The following is a 21,051-nucleotide window of genomic DNA, read 5'->3' as shown; positions in this document are numbered from 1 at the left end:
ACGAGCCGCTCCAAACTTCACAACATTTCATTAGATCACAGTCTGTTCACAGCACTAACACTAGTCTCCAGATACCTGACAGCTTCAGACAAGCACAAGAAAATTAAATCGTGAGCACATGATCAGCAGAGAACAGACTTCACTGCAAGGAGAGCGTGCATTAAAGGAGATACAATGTCAATTCACTTCAATAGCCATGAAAAGTACCAACCTTGTGTGCGTAACACTTTTCATCCTGGGCTTTCTGGTTCATGCAATAAGTGCACACAGACAGATTTAAAGGGATTTTCTGGGACTTTTTTTTTTTTTTTTTAAAGAGGTATTCCGGCTTTATACATCTTATCACCAATCCAAAGGACAGGGGATAAGGGTACATTCACACCACATTTTTGCAATACAGTTCCCATGTACATAGAATCCATAGAATATATACACACAAAAGAAAAAGGAGTCATTTCACCAATTCATATAAACAATATATTTCTTCATTTAGTAACATAAAAACAAGAGAGGAAACAATCCCCAAGGGGAGAAAAAACAAGTGGAGGAGTCAAAGGCTTTCCTGCCGAAACGCCAGCGTTTGAGTGGTGTCGCTCCGATCTCCTCTTCCCTACTTGGGATATTTTCTGTATTTATACCCCCTAATCTTGCATATATACCTTTGTGGTGCTGTTTTGACTTTTTTTTATGGGACACTGGACAGTGTTATCTTTTACTATGTAATACTGTTGCACTTTAGTACTGTTTTGCATTATTGCACATAAAGGTATCCTGCTACTTGATTCATGCATATGCACTTTATTGGGGACAGTAATATTTTATAGTCGTATATTGTCATAAGGGTTACTGGAGGGGCTCGGAGTGACACCCTTTTGTTTTGCCACTTGTTTTTTCTCCCCTTGGGGATTGTTTCCTCTCTTGTTTTTATGTTACTAAATAAAGAAATATATTGTTTATATGAATTGGTGAAATTACTCCTTTTTCTTTTGTGTGTATATATAGTGTGGTTTTTGGGAGATCATAGAGCATATGGTATATTTGGGTCAGTTTTATTGATTATTTACTTAACGTTATTATTAGACCCACAATCGAATACAGTTTTTTGGTTTATAGAATCCATAGAGAAAAACTTCACATCTGCACTCACCTGGCCAGAGGAAGCGTTTTTTTGCCACGAAACCAGCTGTTTGCCGCTCACCCTCACAGCTCAGGCTGTTGCGCCCCTTTCCAGATCCCACCAGGCCGGCTTCTGTCTCATTGACGATGTTGAAATAAAGTGAAGTTTTACACAGGTAAGTGCAGATGTGAAGTTTTTCTCTATGGATTCTATACAGATGTCTCCCTTTCTTTAAGCATCTTGCACCCCTGTTACCCGGATGTCACCTCTCCCCACACGGGATACTCCCGAAATACATCCGGTTGCATCCGTTTTGGGTCTTGTACAGTTTTGTCCGTTTTTTCCCCGTAACCAAAACCGTAGCCTACCACGGTTTTTGGTCCAGGTGAAAAACCGTGTATGTTTTTTTTTACACGAAAGTCAATGGGAACTGTAGAGAACCGTATGTGTATACGGTTCCATCCTTTTTGAACCGGACATCATTTTTCAAACCACATACGGTTTTTAACCGTATACGGGGCAAAATTTGCACACCTGTTTTGGTACGGTTTTGAGGAATCTGTTTTTCATCAAAAACCTGATACGGGAACTGTATTGCAAAAACATGGTGTGATTGCAGCCTAAGATGTATGATCGCAGGGGTCCCGCCGATGGGGACCCTGTGATCTCTGTGCAGCCCCCCGCCGTCACGTCTCCTCTCATAGACATGAATGGAGGGGGCGTGGCGTGACGTCACTAGGGGGCCTGACCGTGGTGTCACATCACTGTCTTGGAGGCAGCACCTGGCACGGAATGCCAGGGACCCCTGCGATCATACATCTTATCCCTTATCCTTTGGATAGGGGATAATATTACTTAAAGGGGTATTCTGGCTTTATACGTATGTGACTGTTGTGGTCCAACATCTGGTACCCCTGCCGGTTATCTGTATTTGTTTGCAGGACAGTTCTATTGAAGTGAATAGAGCCAAGTTGTAATACCACACACACCTGCGGACAGGTGTGATGCTGTTTTTGGAAGAAATTAGCTCTGTTTTCTATTGCTGGATAACCCCTTAAACAGAGCTGAAAGTAGACCGCTCAGTACACTCTAGTGAGAGTGGGTCAATGGGAGCTGAGCTGCAGTTACCCAGTATGGCCATTAAGCAATCTATGGAAAAGTATGCTTCTGGTCCTTTTACTGTAAAAGCTGATTGTGGGGTGCCAGGTGTTGGCGCATCATTGATCAGATAAGTATGTGGCATATTCTGAGAATAGGCCATTCATATAAAAAAAAATGCCAGATAATGAAATGTTCTTTTTTCCCCCCAAAGTGTTCCTATTATCTGATTCTAAATCTGATCAATTATTTTTGCATTTTATGGGGTATCAATATTGCTTAAGCTTCTGCTCTGTTAATAGCATTTAAAGATATAATATATAGCAGCCACATTGACCATATTCTGGAGCGGAATCATTGAATTTGATGGGAGAGTTTCCTAGGCATGCTTGGTGCTCAGTGTAGGGAGGGGGAGAAGATGACCTGGGACCATGACCTATTGTGAATATTGGATGGTGTGTTATTGATAGGTCATTTGCTGACAAATGATATACATGTATGGCATAGGTCTGGGGGGAAATATGAAGCGGGCTCAGCTGCTATCTGCAGTTGATTACCTACGATCTGTGTCTGTCCTTAAGCATCAGTCCAATGCAGACTGTCTAGAGGCCGTAGCATATAGGGAGTTATTTGACAAGTGGTGGCCCTGAGTTCCGAATGGCACCTCTATACTGGGTAAAGATTAGTTGTCATGGCAGCCTTTTGAAGGCCTCCATGGCTGCCATGTTAAATCTTCTAGTCCATCCTACCACAGGCATTTACTGGCAGAGCACCAATTAAACAGTACACAGAAATACAATAGTATTGCAGCGAATCTGCAAAAAAAAAAAATTTATAAATAAAACTGTAAAAATGTTTTCAAAAATTTTCAAAATTTTTTTTTTTAAATCCCTAAATAAAATTGAAAATCACCCCATTTATTTTTAAATAAATGAATAAATGTAAACTACAAAAATCCCTGACATTTTTATCATCGTGGGTGTGGAAGTGGCTGAAATAGCGCAATTTACCTCAAATAGTGAATCGCTGCTGTTCTCTAGCAACGGGAACCAGCAGAGGTGACATCACTAAGCTCCGCCCATGCCCCAAGCCGCTGCTGCTCTCTGCTGGCTCCTGCTGATAAAGAACAGCATCTGTGGCATCACTAAGCTCCGCCCGTGCGCCGGGTCAGAGCTGAAGTTAACACAGGAGATTACCGGAGATCCCCTGCATGGAACGGGACAAGGTAAGTACCGTTGTCACCAGTGTCATCTGCACTACCTGTCGGTATCAAAATGTTAGTGACACTAGTAACAGATTTCCTTTAAAAAAAAAATAAAAAAATTTTAAAACAAAACTATAAAAAAAAAGTAGGATTATTGTAAATGAACTGACCTGCAGAATAAAGTTGACATGTCATTTTTACTCTACGGTGAAAAAACTATCACCCCCACAAAATTGTGCAATTGTGTTTCCTTTTTCAAATTCACCCTACAATTATACATTTTTTTCTTTATACTGGTTTCACAATACATTATTTGATGAAGGGTGATGATAACGTACAGATCGTCCGGCAAAAAAGAAAAAAGTTACGGTACATAACTTAGAAGATGATGGGGAAAAAAACTCAAGCAAAAAAAAAAACGAAAAAACGAAAACTGCTGTGAAGGTACATTGAGACATTTTACAAATAGATGCCTATGACACATTCTTCTAGATGTTTTTCAGTTTTCCTGCCAATGCATTTTACTCTACTATTGTAAATCAGCATTTTACAGACAGCTTGAATAACTATAGAGCTATCTATGACTTCTTAGTGCTCGAAATCATTCCGTTTTCCGTTTCATAGCACAAAAAGCAACGCTGAGTTAAGCTGGCTGAAGGCTTCAGTTTTCTATTGGAGATACCAGCACATTTGATGAATCTGCCAACACTCTTATCCCTTTGTCAGCCAGCAGATCCTAATGGGTATATATCCGCTGAAGAAAAGCAGATCAGTCATAATGGTTTTCCTTTTTGTTAACCCAATTCACTACTTTCCCATAGCCACTCAGCACATTCTTTTGCCGTAAGAGTAATAAAGATGAATGGAGGTCTTTATTAAATGATTATCAAAATATTAATAATTACAGTATATCATTTCCCGGTCCTTTCCTGAGCATGCATTAGGACAAAAAAACAAACAAACAACACAACAATAAATAGATTGAGGTCTTCATTTATTCTATATTATAAACATCCAAATACACACATTGATTTAAAATAAGGAAATCTATTGATCTAAGGTTTCCAACCTATTAAGAAAAAAAAAAAAATCTGTTCATTTTATGAATCTAGAAGATTCTCTCGCAGTGAACTGCACAATTATTAAGTCAACCAATAAGAAATGGAGGTGTGGTAAAAGTTATCCATTTGGGGTAAGCTCACAGCTCGGCTCACAGCCTTAAAGGGGTACTCCGCTGGAAAACACTTTTTTTTCCTTTTTTTTTTTAATAAATCAACCGGGGCCAGAAAGTTAAACAGATATGTAAACTACTTCTATTTAAAAATCTTAATCCTTCCAGTACTTATCAGCTGCTGTATGCTAGAGGAAGTTCTCTTCTTTTTAAATTTCCTTTCTGTCTTACCACAGTGCTCTCTGCTGAACTGTCCAGAGCAGGAGCAAATCCCCATAGCAAACCTACCCTGCTCTGGACAGTTCCTGACATAAGCATAGTGGTTACACAGAGAAGAAATTCAAAAAGAAAATTATTTTCTCTGTAGTAAACAGCAGCTATTAAGTACTGGACGGATTAAGATTTTTAAATAGAAGTAATTTACAAATTTGTTTAACTTTCTGGCACCAGTTGATTTAAATAAATAGTTTTCCACCAGAGTACGCCAACATCAGGCAGAATAGGAGTTCAGTGGAAAACAGAGGCAGAGAAAAGTTAAACAGCTTTGTTTTGTTTTTATTTGTTCTTTATTTTTTTTTTTAAGATGGACAACTCCTATTTGAAATGGCTGCCAGAATCCTAGGCGCCATGGCGACCCAGGATTTGTCAAACCTTGCATTAGCTAAGGAGGGACCATCGCCCAGTTGGGGTAGCTACCTCTTGTTGGGGTAGCAACTCAAAGTAGGTGGGGAGAGGTATGTATGTGGAGATTAGGGCTGCACATCCTTGTCTACATAGAAGTCTTACAGGAGTTTCATTATATATATATATATATATATATATATATATATATATATATATATATATGGAAATCTCTCAATTCCAACTGGTTATATATTTAAATAAATCCAAAAGGAAAATAATGAACTGGCACCACTGACTCCACACAGACGGCCGCAATCAAGCCACAAGTATCAAAGTACTAGACAGTCCCACGAAAATACACGATAGTGCTCAACACTTAGTAAAGGCATCCAAAGAAATTGATAAGACAAGAAGAAAGAACAGCGCACATACCGTAAACTTCCATGCAAGTGTCACTTTATTCTTCACACAGGGGAACGGTTACAGGTGGGCGGACAGTTGCTTCGGGGGAAGCTTCGGGCTACGGTCTGCATCACGCTTGTCTGCGTTTCATCCGGCCCAACCCGTAGGGCCTGATGAAGTGCAGACAAGTGTGACACGGATCGTAGCCCGAAGCTTCCCACGAAGCAACTGTCCGCCCACCTGTAACCGTTCCCCTGTGTGAAGAATAAAGTGACACTGGCATGGAAGTTTACGGTATGTTCGCTGTTCTTTTTTCTTGTCTTATCGATTTCTGGTTATATATTTAGCTATGTAGCAAAACTCTCAACTTGCTTCCCCTATAAGCCATTGGTTTTGAGGTCATCAGCAGTGACCGCAGCCCCTCTGTCTGCTCCTTTGTGTACACAGAACATTGTATTAAATAGCTCTGTCTTTTTAACATCACTAGAGACCATAATAACCTCAGCCAGTTACGGGACGAACATTTTCAGCAGAATACATTTGATGATTTTTGAGATTCGTTTTTATTCTCCTCTGCAATTTGCTTCTCATTTTCTACTGAAGATAGTCTGATCGACTTCTTGCTGCTTTTATAGGAAACCTTATAGCTCATAAAAGCAGATTCTGGAACTTCAGAAGATATTTCCCTTTGTGCCTTCATTGTAAGCCAAACAGACAAGTCACTAGTTAGGCAGTCATTATCAATGGTAGTGAGCATGTCACCGCCAGTCTGTTTCATCATGCAATGAGCAGCTCACTGTCGCCTGTAGCCAAATTACCCTCTTTATCACTTACTACACCAACATTTTTACTAGAAGCTATACCTTGTTGGGGGGTATTTGTGTTAGACTAGGTTCACATTACCATTTGCATCTGACCTTTTAAGGGTCCCATTGGCTACTTTTTTTTTTTTACATGGAATGTTTGAGGATTTTGATCATTTAATTTACAGAACATACCCACAACTTTGAAAATGTTTTTTTTTTTGTATTTTTTTTTATTGTGAAGCAAACATCAAATAGGACAAAATAACAGAAATCCCCCCCCCCCCAAGTCAATACTTTGTAGAGCCACCTTTTACAGCAAACACAGCTCCAAGTCGCTTCGGGTAAGTCTCTATGAGCTTGCCACATTACACCACTGAGATTTTTGCCAATTCCTTCTTGCAAAACTGCTCCAGCTCCTTCAAGTTGGATGGTGGATGGTTTGTGCTTGTGAACAGCAATCTAAGTCGGACCACAGATTTTCGATTGGATTGAGATCTGGGCTTTGACAAGGCCATTCCAACACATTTACATGTTTCCCCTTAAACCACTCAAGTGTTGCTCTAGCAGTGTGTTTGGGGTCATTGTCCTGCTGGAAGGTGAACCTCCGCCTAGCCTCAAATCCTGCACAGAGTGGTAGAGGTTTTGCTCAAGAATTTCCCTGTATTTTGCACCATCCATATTTTCCTCATCTCTGACCAGTTTCCCAGTGATGTGTAGGGTTTGCACCAGATACTATAGCGTTTTCTTTGATGGACGAAAAGTAAAAATTTAGTCTCATCAGAGCAGAGCACCTTCCTCCATACATTTTGGGAGTCTCCCACATGCCTTTTTGCAAACTTAAAATGTGCCTTTTTGTTTTTAGCTAAAAGCAATGGCTTTCTTCTGGCCGCTCTGCCATGAAGCCCAACTCTATGGAGCGTACAGCTTATTTTCGTCCTATATACAGATACTCCAGTCTCTGCTGTGGAACTCTGCAGCTCCTCCAGGGTTACCTTAGGTCTCTCTGCTACCTCTCTGATTAATGCCCTCCTTGCCCGGTCCGTGAGTTTTGGTGGGCGGCCGTATCTTGGCATGTTTGCTGTTGTGCCATGTTCTTTCCATTTGGTTATGATAGATTTAATGGTGATCATGGGGATCATCAAAGATATGGATATTTTTTTTTATAACCTAACCCTGACTTGTACTAAACAACATTGTCCCTGACTTGTTTGGAGAGTTCCTTGGTCTTCATGGCAGTGTTTGGTCACTGATGACTCTTTCTTAGGTGTTGCAGCCTCTGGGGCCTTTCAAAAAAGGTGTGTATATGTAATGGAAGATCATGTGACACATATTATGTGACTTCTGAAGGTAATTGGTTGCACCAGAGCTTTTTATGGGCTTCCTAACAAAGGGGGTGAATACATATGCACATGACAATTTTCTGTTTTCTATTTCTAAACAATAGTTTTATTTATATATTTTTTTTCATTTCACTTCACCAACTTAGACTATTGTGTTCTGATCCCTCACATAAAATTCAGATTAACAAAAAATTGAACCTAAGGCTGTAATATACCAAAATACAAAAAAAGTCAAGGGGGGAGGGGGTGAACACTTTTGCAAGTCACTGTAAACTGTAGGAATGGTTGCTAACATTTATAGCACCTAACCGCTATAAACTGACAAAGTAGTATTCACCGTGGTCAGGACACGGACATTGGGATTAGACACCGAATGTTCTATGACCAATCAGAAGTTCAGTTAAAAATAAAAAAAAAAGGACAGCTTTTACAAGCTTTACTATCTTCTACAAGTCTAGTGTCTGAGGATCAAAAGCAGTCTGTTTAACCACTCCCCCGATTACTTATATGCAACCTCATCACCCATTTCTCCACATCTTTCTTAGATTTTTTTTTTATATAAAATGGATAAAAAAAATAAATAAAAAGAAATACAATGTGCTTTAGTGATTACCAGTTAGTTTAGGTGGTAATACCCAATAGTTTTTTTTTTATACAAGTCCATATAGTAAAAGTTCAGCCTATATATAACCAAATTGCACACATTAACTTCATCACTTGCAGAACACATGTGAAATTCAACCAAAACTATGTTGCATGGCCCAACAGACACAGTCATATTTCAGTATTAAATACGCTGCCCACTTGCACTCGGACATACTGATCACTTTTGGAATAAAACCAGGAATCCTTGTAGCCATTGAGAAGCTCCTTTTACAGCTTGAACCCAAAACATAACAGGTGAACCTACAACTACAGCAGTATACAACCAAGTTACTTTAGCATCTTCCTTCCTACACAGGTCTCTCTGGAGCCCACAATTCCCCCTTTTTTTCTACACACATCTCGCATTTCTTCACAGAATTTGTCAGACAATTGCCCCTAAGACAATATTCACTTTAACTGACAAGAATGTCCAAGAATATTTTTTAAAATAGGTTAAAGGGTACCTCTCATCAAAAAAACTTTTGATATTTTATAGATTAATGTATGCAGAATAACTTTACAATTGCATGTTATTAAAAAATATGCTTCTTTCTATTAAATTTTCCACTTTGAAGAAATGACCACTAGGGGTCTCCCTACCAGTCCTGGCAGCAAGCATTTCAGACTCATGCTGGAGTCCTAAACACTACGAGCTGCCAGTCTGCTTTGTTCACAAAGGAGAACACTCAGAGCTGCCAGCCTGCTTTGTTCACAGCCTGTTTGGCTGTGAACAAAGCAGGCTGGCAGCTCTAAGTGTTTAGGACTCCTGCATGAGTCAGAAATGCTTGCTGACAGGACTGATCGGGAAAAATACAATAGAAAGAAGCATATTTTTCATTAACATGCTATTGGAAAGTTATTCAACATTCATTAATCTAAAATATATCAAAAGTTTATTTGATGAGAGGTACCCTTTAACATTTGTTAGAATCTTTGCGTCTGAAACCTAAACTAGAATTGTGCTATTAAAGCCAACCTGTCAGCAGGAAAACAGAGGTGTAAATAAGCACATGGCTCTCTACAGTACTTTCCAGTGTCAAGATAAAATACGCCTTAATACGTAAATGTGGTTCAAAAGCTCAGGGAGGGTTCCCCAGAATGATAAGAGCCCAGATAAGTCCAGCACATGTCCTCTATATCTTATAGCTTTCAGTCAAATGGGGAGGGATGCAACTGGGCCCATTAGCAGTAATAAAGAGGGCATAGGTTGGACTAACCTGGCCTCCTGCTGTGCTGGGGAATGCCCCACAAGGCTTTTAAGTCGTGCTTGCATAATTACAAAAAGTCTTATATCTTGGTACTGGAAGGCACTATGGAAATAACAAAAAAGGGATTGACCCAAATAAACCAGCCCCATCTAGCCATGTGCTAATTTATACCCATACATTTCTAATGATAGCTCCACTTTGAAGATGCCTGGCTTCTGATGCCGGTTATGTTTTTAGGCAACAGATAATGACAGCATATTGGGTCCTGCCATACCTAGGAGCACCAGTGTAACACAAAGGTGTACAAATTAATGTTGGGCACTGAAATAGCATGTGTGTGTGTAAAACGCCAATTTTTCCTCCGTACATAAAAAAATGATTTAAAAAAATGTACTACTTCCCTAGATAAAGGTCTTAAGGCATGTCGTTTCTAAAATAGGGTCATTTCTCAGGGGTGTCTAATATCTCAATGTAATGCAGGCTGTTTGTGTCTGCTGGCATGCCCCTGCTTACCTCCGCTTTGCTACAGGCTCCGTGCCTCCGCCTCTCCTGCACTGTCACACGCTGACAACAAATTCTGGCACTCCCTGTAGGGGCAGCACGCTTGCACTGGTTTCCTCTTACCGGTTTCCTCTTAAACAACCAGTGCATGTTTTTGAATTCCTTCCCCGTACTATGCTCTGATGCTCAGTCCACAGCTGTTGCAGAACATCTAATAGCTGAGCACAAGGCAGAATGCTGTAAACACACCTCAATGTCACTGAATATCTTAAAGATATGTGTATATGACAGGGAGATGGTGATGTAGGCTGTAGGTGTTGGTCAGAGGTGATGACAGGAGGCTGGGCTACAACTTCCAGACAAGATCCAGACAAGATCCAGACAAGATCCAGACAAGATCCAGCCATGCCTCCTGATAATATGTTGTCTTGGGAGAGAGGGAGACAATACCTAGAGAACTTCCTGTTAGGGGTAAATCAAGCAAAAGCATGCTGAAGCCAGTACAATTTGTGATGAAACTATATTAGTAAATTATATACACTGAGGTCATAGTCTTATTTAAAGACAATTTTCCGAAACCAGACAATTAATTATAACCCCCTTCAATTAATTATGTGCATCATAAATGAGGACTTTGTGTTAATACAGCTTATTGATAGAACTAAAACTACAGCTCTACTCCGATTTTGGTTAATTGTTGTTATTTGTAGATGTGTCAACCCTATCACTAAGGAAATCAGTAGTTTGTATCCTGCAAGAACGGTTACCGGAATGCACACAGTATGAATTGATGCTTTTCCTCAGACTCTGTGTGTTCTAACAGCCATCTACACTGCTCAAAAAAAATAAAGGGAACACTAAGATAACACATCCTAGATCTGAATGAATGAATTAATCATATGAAATACTTTCGTCGTTACATAGTTGAATGTGCTGACAACAAAATCACACAAAAATTATCAACGGAAATCAAATGTATCAACCCATGGAGGTCTGGTTATGAAGTCACACTCAAAATCAAAGTAGAAAACCACACTACAGGCTGATCCAACTTTGATGTAATTCAGGAAAATAAACTTGAGCTTTTTCTGGGCGCTGGTTCACCAAAGTAAGAATTTGGACACCGTTACAAGTCCAAAAGGTTATTTATTGCACTAAAACAACACTTTTTTGGTCCGAACAGGACCCTTCCTCAGGTAAGCACCTTACCTGAGGAAGGGTCCTGTTCGGACCAGAAACGCAGTATTTTAGTACAATAAATAACCCTTTGGATTTGTAACTGTGTCCAAATTCCTACTTTGGTGAACCAGTGCCCAGAAAAAGCTCAAGTTTATTTTCCTGAATTGCCTTCCCACCGGACTAGTTAAGCTAATACCGGACAAGCCTAGGTTACAGTTTCCCAACCATACTCTAGATGCCTTCATAGGTGTTGAGCTCTGAGTGCAACCCTACTTGGTATGTGGTTTTCCCTCTACCTACTTTATATCACTGTGACGTACTCATGCTACCACTAGAGTTAAAGCACCACCAGCATTCAAAAGTGACCAAAACATCAGCCAGGAAGCATAGGAACTGAGAAGTGGTCTATGGTCACCACCTGCATAACCACTCCTTTATTGGGGGTGTCTTGCTAATTGTCTATAAGTTCCACCTGTTGTCTGTTCCATTTGCACAACAGCATGTGAAATTGATTGTCAATCAGTGCTGCTTCCTGAGTGGACAGTGTGACTTCACAGAAGTGTGATTGACTTGGAGTTACATTGTTTTGTTTAAGTGTTCCCTTTAGTTTTTTTGAGCAGTGTATAAAATACCTGGAGACTGTTGGGTTAGGCACAGGTTAAAATTGGCTACAACCAGCATCTCCCAGGTGCAGCAATTCACTCACGGTACACTTGCTTTATATGCCCGAGCACTGGTTAGCATTTCCGTGGTTAACGCCATCATCCTCCCCAAAGATTATATTGTCAGCTAGTCTGCAGTTATCTTGGTTCTTACGCTGTTATAATTGCAAGCTGCCAACAAAGCTCCAGAGGGGAACAAGGGCTTTTGCTAAGCTGTCATAAACACACACGTAACAAAAGCCAGTACTCATTCAGTTAGACAACTTACTCCCTGCGCACGCAGCCCTCAATGCACCCAGACTTTCTTTCATACACACATATCTGACTATATCAAAGTGCAGGGAGGCCTAAGTTATGCTTTCCAACTTGAAGTCAGATAGCAAACCAGACAATGATGTAGCCTCTGCCTTATCACTGTACATCAGCAGAGGCGTAAGGAATAGTAATTACCATAATGTTAAGGCACTGCATCGGCACTGTATTTACATAGCTATCCATCACATGTGTCAATAATTAACTGCAGTGTCAGCTGTAATTCTATAAGACATATTCTTTAAAAAATATCAGTAGAAGATGGTCCGTTATTGATCATTCCTTTATATCTATCTCTCTTTACATACCAAAAATATGGTAATGTAGGAATTCTCCATAGACATCATTCCCATCATCACTGTCACTAAAGAGAGCCAAAAATAGTGTGCAAACAGGGGACTAACAGACATGACACGGGAGCAAAGCAGGCCCATATATTTAACAACTCTATATTAGTTCATTGTCTTGTTTCCTTCATTGATTAGGTCACAGAAATTTTATGATTTATTCCAGTGCCCATGTCTTGTTCCTTTCAGCCTTATACAGATCTTTCTGGAAATCCAAAATCCAGATTTGGGTCTTGACTCATCTTTCTGGCTGTCAGAACTAGGGATGTTGGAAACGCACATGAATACTATCCTCCAGCACTTGGTCTCTGTGTGAATATTCATAAGCGGGCGGCGCTGACTTCACAGTGCCACTATACTCCTGAAAACCCCGCCTGTGCCAGTTTTTCTATATATGCAAATGTGGCTGTAACTGGCACGGGCGGGATCTTCAGGAGTATAGTGGCACTGTGACGTCAGCACTGCCCGTTTATAAATATTCATCCCCCCTCCCTCCGGCTCTCCCCGCCGCTCCTAACTGGTCTTCACTGAGCATGTCAAGATGCGGCACATGCGCAGTGAAGACCAGTTAGGATCAGCGAGCGGGGATGAATATTCATAAGTGGGCGACGCTGTCGTCACAGTGCCACTAGGCTCCTGAAAACCCTGCCCGTGCCAGTTACAGCAACATTTGCATATATAGAAAAACTAAGATTGCGGGCAAATGGCTGGACGGATCCAGGCAAGGTAGGGATCATATGAATCCGCGTCCCCCGCACTATCCGTCAGTGAACATGTGACAGTTTTCCATTAAGACAGGCCAAAGCACGTGCCTATGTAGTAGATTGGGACTCTTTTATGGAGCCTATATTTGGCTCAATCTTTGTGTGGTCTGGGCTACATAAAAGATGATGCACTCTTCTTTTTCATTATTTTTGGTAGTATATCCAAATTTAGGAGTAATTCAGTGCAGAAAAATGTATCCCCTATCCAACGGATAAGGGTTAGGTTTTAGATCATGGGGGGGTTTAACCGCTGGGATTACCCCCCCCCCCCTCCCCGCTGGGTCTGACCGCTGGGATAGGGTTAAGTTTTACTGCACTGGAGTACTCCATTAACATAGGATAATGTGCAGCCAAGCAGCAATGATTTTTAGCCCTGCAAAAAAGATCTTATCACCCAAAAAATGTTGGCTCATTTATTGGCTGATCACTAGGTCTATTACACAAAGGAATATTGGCCCTTTCCTCAGAGAATTGATACAGTGGTGACCACTTATTTCGCTTCTACATTACAAGTAATACAAGGTTATTGTTAAACCAGTCCTACAGTGTCAAGACTGACTCTAGAAACAACACTCAACATACAATGTACAGACAGTCAAGATCTGTGAAACATATCAATGGCTGGAAGATCTGACCAATCAGAATGGGCATTCGCTGGTAAAACCCCTGTATTACTGAAGTGTATGCACTGACTGGTGTCTGGTAGCGCCCCCTACAGTACAGGGAGGTATTACATGTTCTGTACTCTTTACCTGTTCCAGGGTTAGCTGCTCCTTTGGACACCAGGTGTGGGTGGCTCCGTGTTACTTTTTTAGGACATTGCGTGTTCTGTACAGGACCCCAAAGAAGCCTCTGTCCTCTACATAGACTAGTGTTTCCCAAGCATGGTGCCCCCAGCTGTTGCAAAACTACAACTCCCAGCATGCCCGGACAGCCTTTGGCTGTCCGGGCATGCTGGGAGTTGTAGTTTTGCAACAGCTGGAGGCTCCCTGCTTGGGAAACACTGACATATACAGTGATTACAGCTCCCAGCAGATCTTTCTTACTTTTATATGTATGGAATTGCTTTATCTCTATTAGTTATCTACTTATTTATCTTTAATCCTCACTTTTTCCTATTTTTGGATGACATTTTCGTCCCTTTAGAACCAATTACCAGGTTTCCATAGAGTTCTGGTCTCAACATACAATGGTTTCAACATACAATGGTCATCCCAGAACCAATTAATATTGTAACTTGAGGGACCACTGTATTGGTACCAGGTTGAAAGGCCTAATGAATTTGCATTACAAATCTAAATCTAAGCATCAAGTAAATATTGAAATCAATGCCTTTTATCTCTTCCTAGAGTTATATGTACTGCTTGTTTATTGTTACCACTCAGTAAGCAGCTTCCACATTCCACAAGTGCACTAGTAAAATTAACCCTGGACTATTATTGCTGCAGGCTATGAAACTTCTTTCACCATTGACATACCATTGGTGCAACCCGAGCAGCTTCACATTCAATGCACCAAGCAGCTTCCTATTGTTTATAACTGGTTGAGTTCATGTATAGTTTGTTGGCCAGTATATGTAAGCAAATCGAGGAGCGAGTCCAAAACACAAAAAAAAGGTACATACCGTATCTTTCCATTATAGCTTTTCTGTGCATCAGTTACACTTCTGGTTTAAGCTACAAATACTGACCAAATACTACAAGTGAACCCTGCCTTAAATTGTCATGCCATGCCTCCTCCATTCGTGTCTATGGGAGGGGGCGTGACGGCAGTCACGCCCCCTCCCATAGATATGAATGGAGGGGGCGTGACATCACTAGGGGCTTGGCCATGACATCACATCTCTGTCTCGGAGGTAGCGCCTGGGATAGAATGCCGGGGACTGCACAGAGATCGCGGGACCCCCTGCGATCATACATCTCATCCACTATTCTTAGAATAGTGGATAAGATGTATAAAGCCAGAATACCCCTTTAAATTGCCTGAGCGTATGTGTTTCATGGCTTACATTTAATGGTATTTTTTGGGTGTTCTATGATAACGTACTGGATGAGGGACCCGTATACTGTTTACGCACAGAGGCCTTCTTCTGTCTGTCCCGTCTGAGACAGTTTTCATACATAAGGCCATGTTGAGAAACCAAACATTTGACCCTTTTGTATTTCTTTGTCTCTTCAGGTCTTTTCTAGTATACACCATTCCCATTTAGTATTCTATATATACTTTTCAATGTGCATATTTATAAGAATCTATTCAATCTATATATAAACAAGCATGTGCATATTATCATCAATGAATCCAGTTTGTGTCTACCCAGAGGACATGGCTAAACCTGAATTTATAAAGGGAACAGCCTGTGACCTTTAAATATGCCACAACTGTCTCTTAATTTCAGAGCACTGCAATAAAGACAAAGCCTAAGGTAAAACTAATGCTAATGGACTCTCAAAGTGCATTAACAGAAAATCCCACTTAATGTTTGCCTGGAACAATTTAGAACTTCACTCTGTTCAGTACGGAGATATTTTTACTTTTATATTTCAATTTAATGCTATCTGACAGAGTGAAGGAGTTAATGCAAGGCTACAATAGGCAATAGCTAAATGGTATTGCAAATGATAAATGAACGCATCGAGTGACATATAAGTCGATAGCTTCATTAGTTAATATAGTGAGATACTGTAAGCGGTGCTGCCCTCCTCCCTTGTCAAAGTAAGGGATCAGCACTGCTGAATATAAGGGAATTAAAAGCTGCTGTTCATTAGGTCCACGTACTTCACTAATTTCTCATCTTTTAACCTCTCTAGAGTACATTGGCTCAGTATAGAATGATAAGTCCTTACAGTGACTTTACCGTACAAGTACTAACCTAAAGGCATCATGAGATAGTGTTCGGCACCTAACACATGGAATCTGACATTCCCTAAGATAGTGGCTTTACCATCACCTTCTTAAAGGGGTACTCCGGCGCTTAGACATCTTATCATAGGGGATAAGATGCCTAATTGCGGGGGTCACGCCCCCTCCCATAGGCTTGCATTGAGAGGCGGAGCGTGACGTCACATGGGGGCGGAGGCGTGACGTCACATGCCGCCTGCCCCGTGGTCGCCAGTAATCAGACCCGGAGCGAACATGCTCCAGGGACTGATTTTAACTGGGGTGCTGCGTGCAAGATCACAGGGGTCCCCAGCGGCGGGACCCCCGCGATCAGGCATCTTGTCCCCTATCCTTTGGATAGGGGATAAGATGTCTAAGCGCCGGAGTACCCCTTTAAGGCTAAGTTTCCACTTTTTTTTTCTGGCAGTTTTTGGGAAATTGCCGCTGCAGTTTTGGAGCCAAAGTCAAAAGTGGATCCATAAGGGAGGAGAAGTGTAAGTCCTTCCTATAAATGTCCTATTCCTTTTGAATACACGTCTGGCTTTGGCTCAAAAACTGCAGTGGCAGATATCCAAAAACTGCCAGTAAAAAAACAAGTGGAAAAATAGCCTAAGAGGTAATGATTTCACTAGGATGGGTGACTCAACCTCACATAGAAAAAATACAAATGGACCAAAGTCCATTTTCATCAAGGATGGTGTTGATACACAGGGCTCATGGAGAAGACTTCAAATATAACCACAGGTCCACATTTCCCAGAGAAAATATTTAAAAGAAATGCATAACCTAGATTTTTGTTATCTGATTAGAGCCAGATACTGTTAAATGTTCTTTTTTCTAACCTATTTTTATACTGTTAATCTTTTTATTGAATTTCTGTACATGATTTTGGGGGCAGCCATCTGGCCTGTTATTGTCCAATAAGGCAAGTGATGGATTGTGCACAGCGAAGAGGACTTATTAGTCCACGGGTGCCAGTCCTCAGAAGCCTAACCTAAGCTAAGTTCAAAAGAGCCAGTACAAGATGGAAGATGCACTCCAGAAATGGTGTCAAAAAGTAGTTTGAAGTTTATCGGCCCATCAATATACAAAGATGCAACATTTCAACCTAACAATAAGGTCTTTGTTACGCGTGCTTGACAAAGACCTCATTTTTTAATTGAAACATTGCATTTTTATTGATGGGCAAATAAACTTCACACTACTTTTGGACACCATTTCTAGAGCGCCGTCTTTCATCTTGTACTGGCTGGCCTGTGGGTAAGGTTTCCGGGCATGCTCTGTGACCTATGTAGAGGTCATTCATTCTACAGGGAGGGAGAGGCTACACTCTGAACATCAACTGTTGTAATCCTGCCCTATCAATATACTGGTGTCACCTTTTTTTCTACAGACATTATACATATACGTGAGCAGATCACAATGGAGTTCGGACCTCCCATGATTTTTTTCCAATATGTAGTTTTATACCCGCTTTATCGTCATCACTCAAATTACGATAGCTAGAAGTTTTCAGCAACAGAAGTCTGAGGGTGACAAAAACAACCATTGTTGTTTTTGTTGTTTGTTCTTAAAGTCAGTTGCGATCAAAGCTTCATCATGTATACTGCCAGGTCACTGTACAGACTTAGCAGCAGCATTAACCTTTTCCAGCATTTTCATATGTAGTTACATTTTAATACTAGAATGTAAAATCACAAACCCCAGAAAATGACTTTTAATAAATGTTATTCTCCCAAGGCCCAGAAAACGTTCCATATATGTGATCGGTAAGGATGAGAGACTACAATCAGTGGACAGTGCTGCAATATTTGTGTTATATAGGTAATGATAAAATAATAATAATAATAGGAATTTAAAAACAGGATGGAATGCAGTTAGTTTATTTAGTCATGCCAAAAAGCAAACATTAAAGTTTTTTTTTTATTCTGCATCCGGCAAAAAAAATTAAAAACGAAAAAATCTTTTTTTTTAAACAAATTATTAACATAACAGCATATTTAGTGAACAGCAAGCTTTCTGCAAGGGTAGACTAATTGAATATTAGAATTACTTACTCAACATAATAAGTCCCATATTGTGGGTCCTCTATCTTCTCCCAGCCATATGGAAGCTCTGCAAAACAAATATGAATAATGATGTTAAGGATATAGTGACAGCCATTGCCCAATCTTTCATGAAACAACAACAGCTACTTGAAGAAACGTCAGGGTAAATTCAGTCAGCAGACACCTCAACCGGAGAACACCAAAGATGGTTTGGAGAATACAAATTGGTTTGTACAGTGGTCCCTCACGTTACAATATTTTCAACATACAATGGTCTTTTGTGGACCATTGTTACATTAAAACATACTCAATGTACAATGTCACCAACAGTCCGACTCTGCAAAATGTGTCAATGGTTGGACGAACGGACCAATCAGAATGGGTCACATGTATTACTCAAGTCCATGCACTGATAGGCTGTCTAGTTGCAACTCTCTACAGTACAGTGTGGTACTACATGTCCTATACTGTCCTTTACTTGTGCCAGGATGAGCTGCTCCTCTGGACACCAAGTAGGGATGGCTCCATTTTACTTTTTTGGTACACTGTGTGTACTATACAGGACCTTGAAGACGCTCCTGTCCTCTACATAGAAAGTGATTTACAGCTTCTAACAACTATTTCTGACTAAAGGACTTGCTTTATCTCTATTATCTGCTTATTTCTCTCCCTTATTTATCGTTACTATATTCCTATTTTTTGATGACATGTTGGGGGTTTAAATCCAATTACCAGTTTTCCATAGGGCTATGGTCTCAAAATACAATGGTTTCAAAAAAATGGTCATGCTGGAACCAATTATTAAAGTAATAAAGTAATTTAAGGGACCAATATATATGAACAAGCAAAGCAGCCTTAAAGGGGTACTCTGCCCCTAGACATTTTATCCCCTATCAAAAGGACCCCTGCGATCTCCCTGCTGCACACAGCGTTCGTTTAGAGTGTCTGGTGCAGCATCGGAGGCTTGTGATATCACTGCCACACCCCACCGCTCGTGACATCATGGTCACGCCCCTCAATGCAAGTCTATGGGAGGGGGTGTGACTGCCGTTACGCCACCTCCCATAGACTTGTATTGAAAGGGGTGTGGTCGTGATGTCACAAGTGGGCGTGGCCGTGACGTCACGAGCCTCCGCATCGCCAGTCATCCGGCACGGAGCAAAGTTCGGTCGGTGCACTAGATGTTTGGGGTGCCGCAGCAGATATCACAGGGGCCCCCAGCGGCGGGACCCCTGCGATCAGATATCTATCCCTTATCCTTTGGATAGGGGATAAGATGTCTAGGGGCAGAGTACCCCTTTAACTGTGAAGATAAGCCAAGGAAATTATACTTCCATTGCAGCACGAAGGAACAGTCACTAAAGTGAATATCAATACTTTCCTTTTCTGTGATACACAGACACATTAGGATGCACGCGGTCATATATCAGCCATCTAGGAGAGGGTAATATTTATGCTGAATATATTGCAGGGGAGACCTCTCTGTGATCTTAAGTGACTTGAAGAAGAATAAACAGCTTGTTTTTTGCGGCTGGCACTGCGAGCTAACAAGAGGCGTTCGGAGCGTTAGATAGACTGCTACTAATTATTAAATACAGATAAGCAGAATGTGACACGTAGCCTGCTGGCTGAGCACACTGAATCATCCTGTTCTACAGGGCTTTGAAGATTTCTCTCTCTTGATGCCTTGGGTCGTCGTTACTTAAATGTACATGATGTTCTAGCACAGCTGGGCGGGAATGCTAATTCTGGTTGGGAAATTACATCAGCTTTCACTAGCAGTAGGTTGTACAGCTGCGTTATCACCTCACATTGTTTGTGGATGGAAATTGGCCTATTCCAAAGGGATGCAAATTCCAAGCTTAATTATTTCGGCTTTATTATTGCTTTAAATGGCAAAGAAATGGACGTGAAACGCGCAGTCACTCGACTTCATTTACCAAATTAAAATGAATCCTTGTAAGTCATATGCGACGGAATTCTCAAGAGAGTTTGCGTACATGGGATCGAGGGGTTTCAATGCTCCATAGTTGAAATCAGACAGTAAACTCCCAGCGCCAGCGAGAAGAGCAAGCGATATGACTATTACGGCTAAGGTGATTTCACACGCGCACTGCTGCCTGCTCCGATTTTATTAAAGGGATTGCATGGGAATTAGAAAAAAAGGCCAGCATTTTTCTCCCTCATGCCCACTTTCATTCAGGGTTGTGAGTAGGATAAAAAAAAAAAAAAAAAAAATCATAAAAAAAAGATGATGCTTTTTTTTCTAGGTAAATATAGCGCCATTTAAAGAATATACTAGAGCAGTGCAAACTTAAACTGTGCCAGGATCATCAAAGTGGCTGAGGCTGATTGATAAATCCAGTATATTTTAGGACTGCCTGTCAAGTTTAGACGAGTTTCTTTGTGGCTTACTTTGAACCAACAACATTTTGGCCCAGAATTTTAACTTAAATGGGCACAGTCAGATCCCAAAACTTTTTATATGTTGTAAAAATTAAAGACCTTTTGTAATATGGTTGTTGAAAATTTTTTGAAAATGCAATAAAGAAAACAGCTTCTGAACATCCCAGCACTATGAGTGCCCATACCTATATAGGTAAATATACAGTCATGGCTGTAAATGTTGGCACCCCTGAAATTTTTCAAGAAAATAAAGTATTTCTCACATAAAAGGATTGCAGTAACACAAATGTATTGCATTACACATGAGTATTCCCTTTGTGTGTATTGGAACTATACCAAA

The 21,051-nt window shown here is 40.7% G+C and overlaps 1 protein-coding gene across 6 annotated transcripts in view; it reads right to left on the bottom strand.

The window, feature by feature from the left end:
• The window catches only part of MAGI3 (membrane associated guanylate kinase, WW and PDZ domain containing 3), a 335,762-nt gene that overhangs the window by 89,145 nt on the left and 225,566 nt on the right, over window positions 1-21,051 (bottom strand). For all 6 annotated transcript variants that reach the window (XM_056558317.1, XM_056558316.1, XM_056558315.1 and 3 more), the window contains one exon: window positions 18,315-18,372. In XM_056558317.1, the coding sequence (XP_056414292.1) occupies window positions 18,315-18,372 (58 nt within the window). The remainder of the gene's footprint in view (window positions 1-18,314; window positions 18,373-21,051) is intronic.

The sequence above is a fragment of the Hyla sarda genome, chromosome 2, assembly GCF_029499605.1.
Source record: "Hyla sarda isolate aHylSar1 chromosome 2, aHylSar1.hap1, whole genome shotgun sequence".
NCBI lineage: Eukaryota > Metazoa > Chordata > Amphibia > Anura > Hylidae > Hyla > Hyla sarda.
Note: the sequence above shows the minus strand (reverse complement) of the source record. Positions and strands in the feature narration are given on the sequence as shown.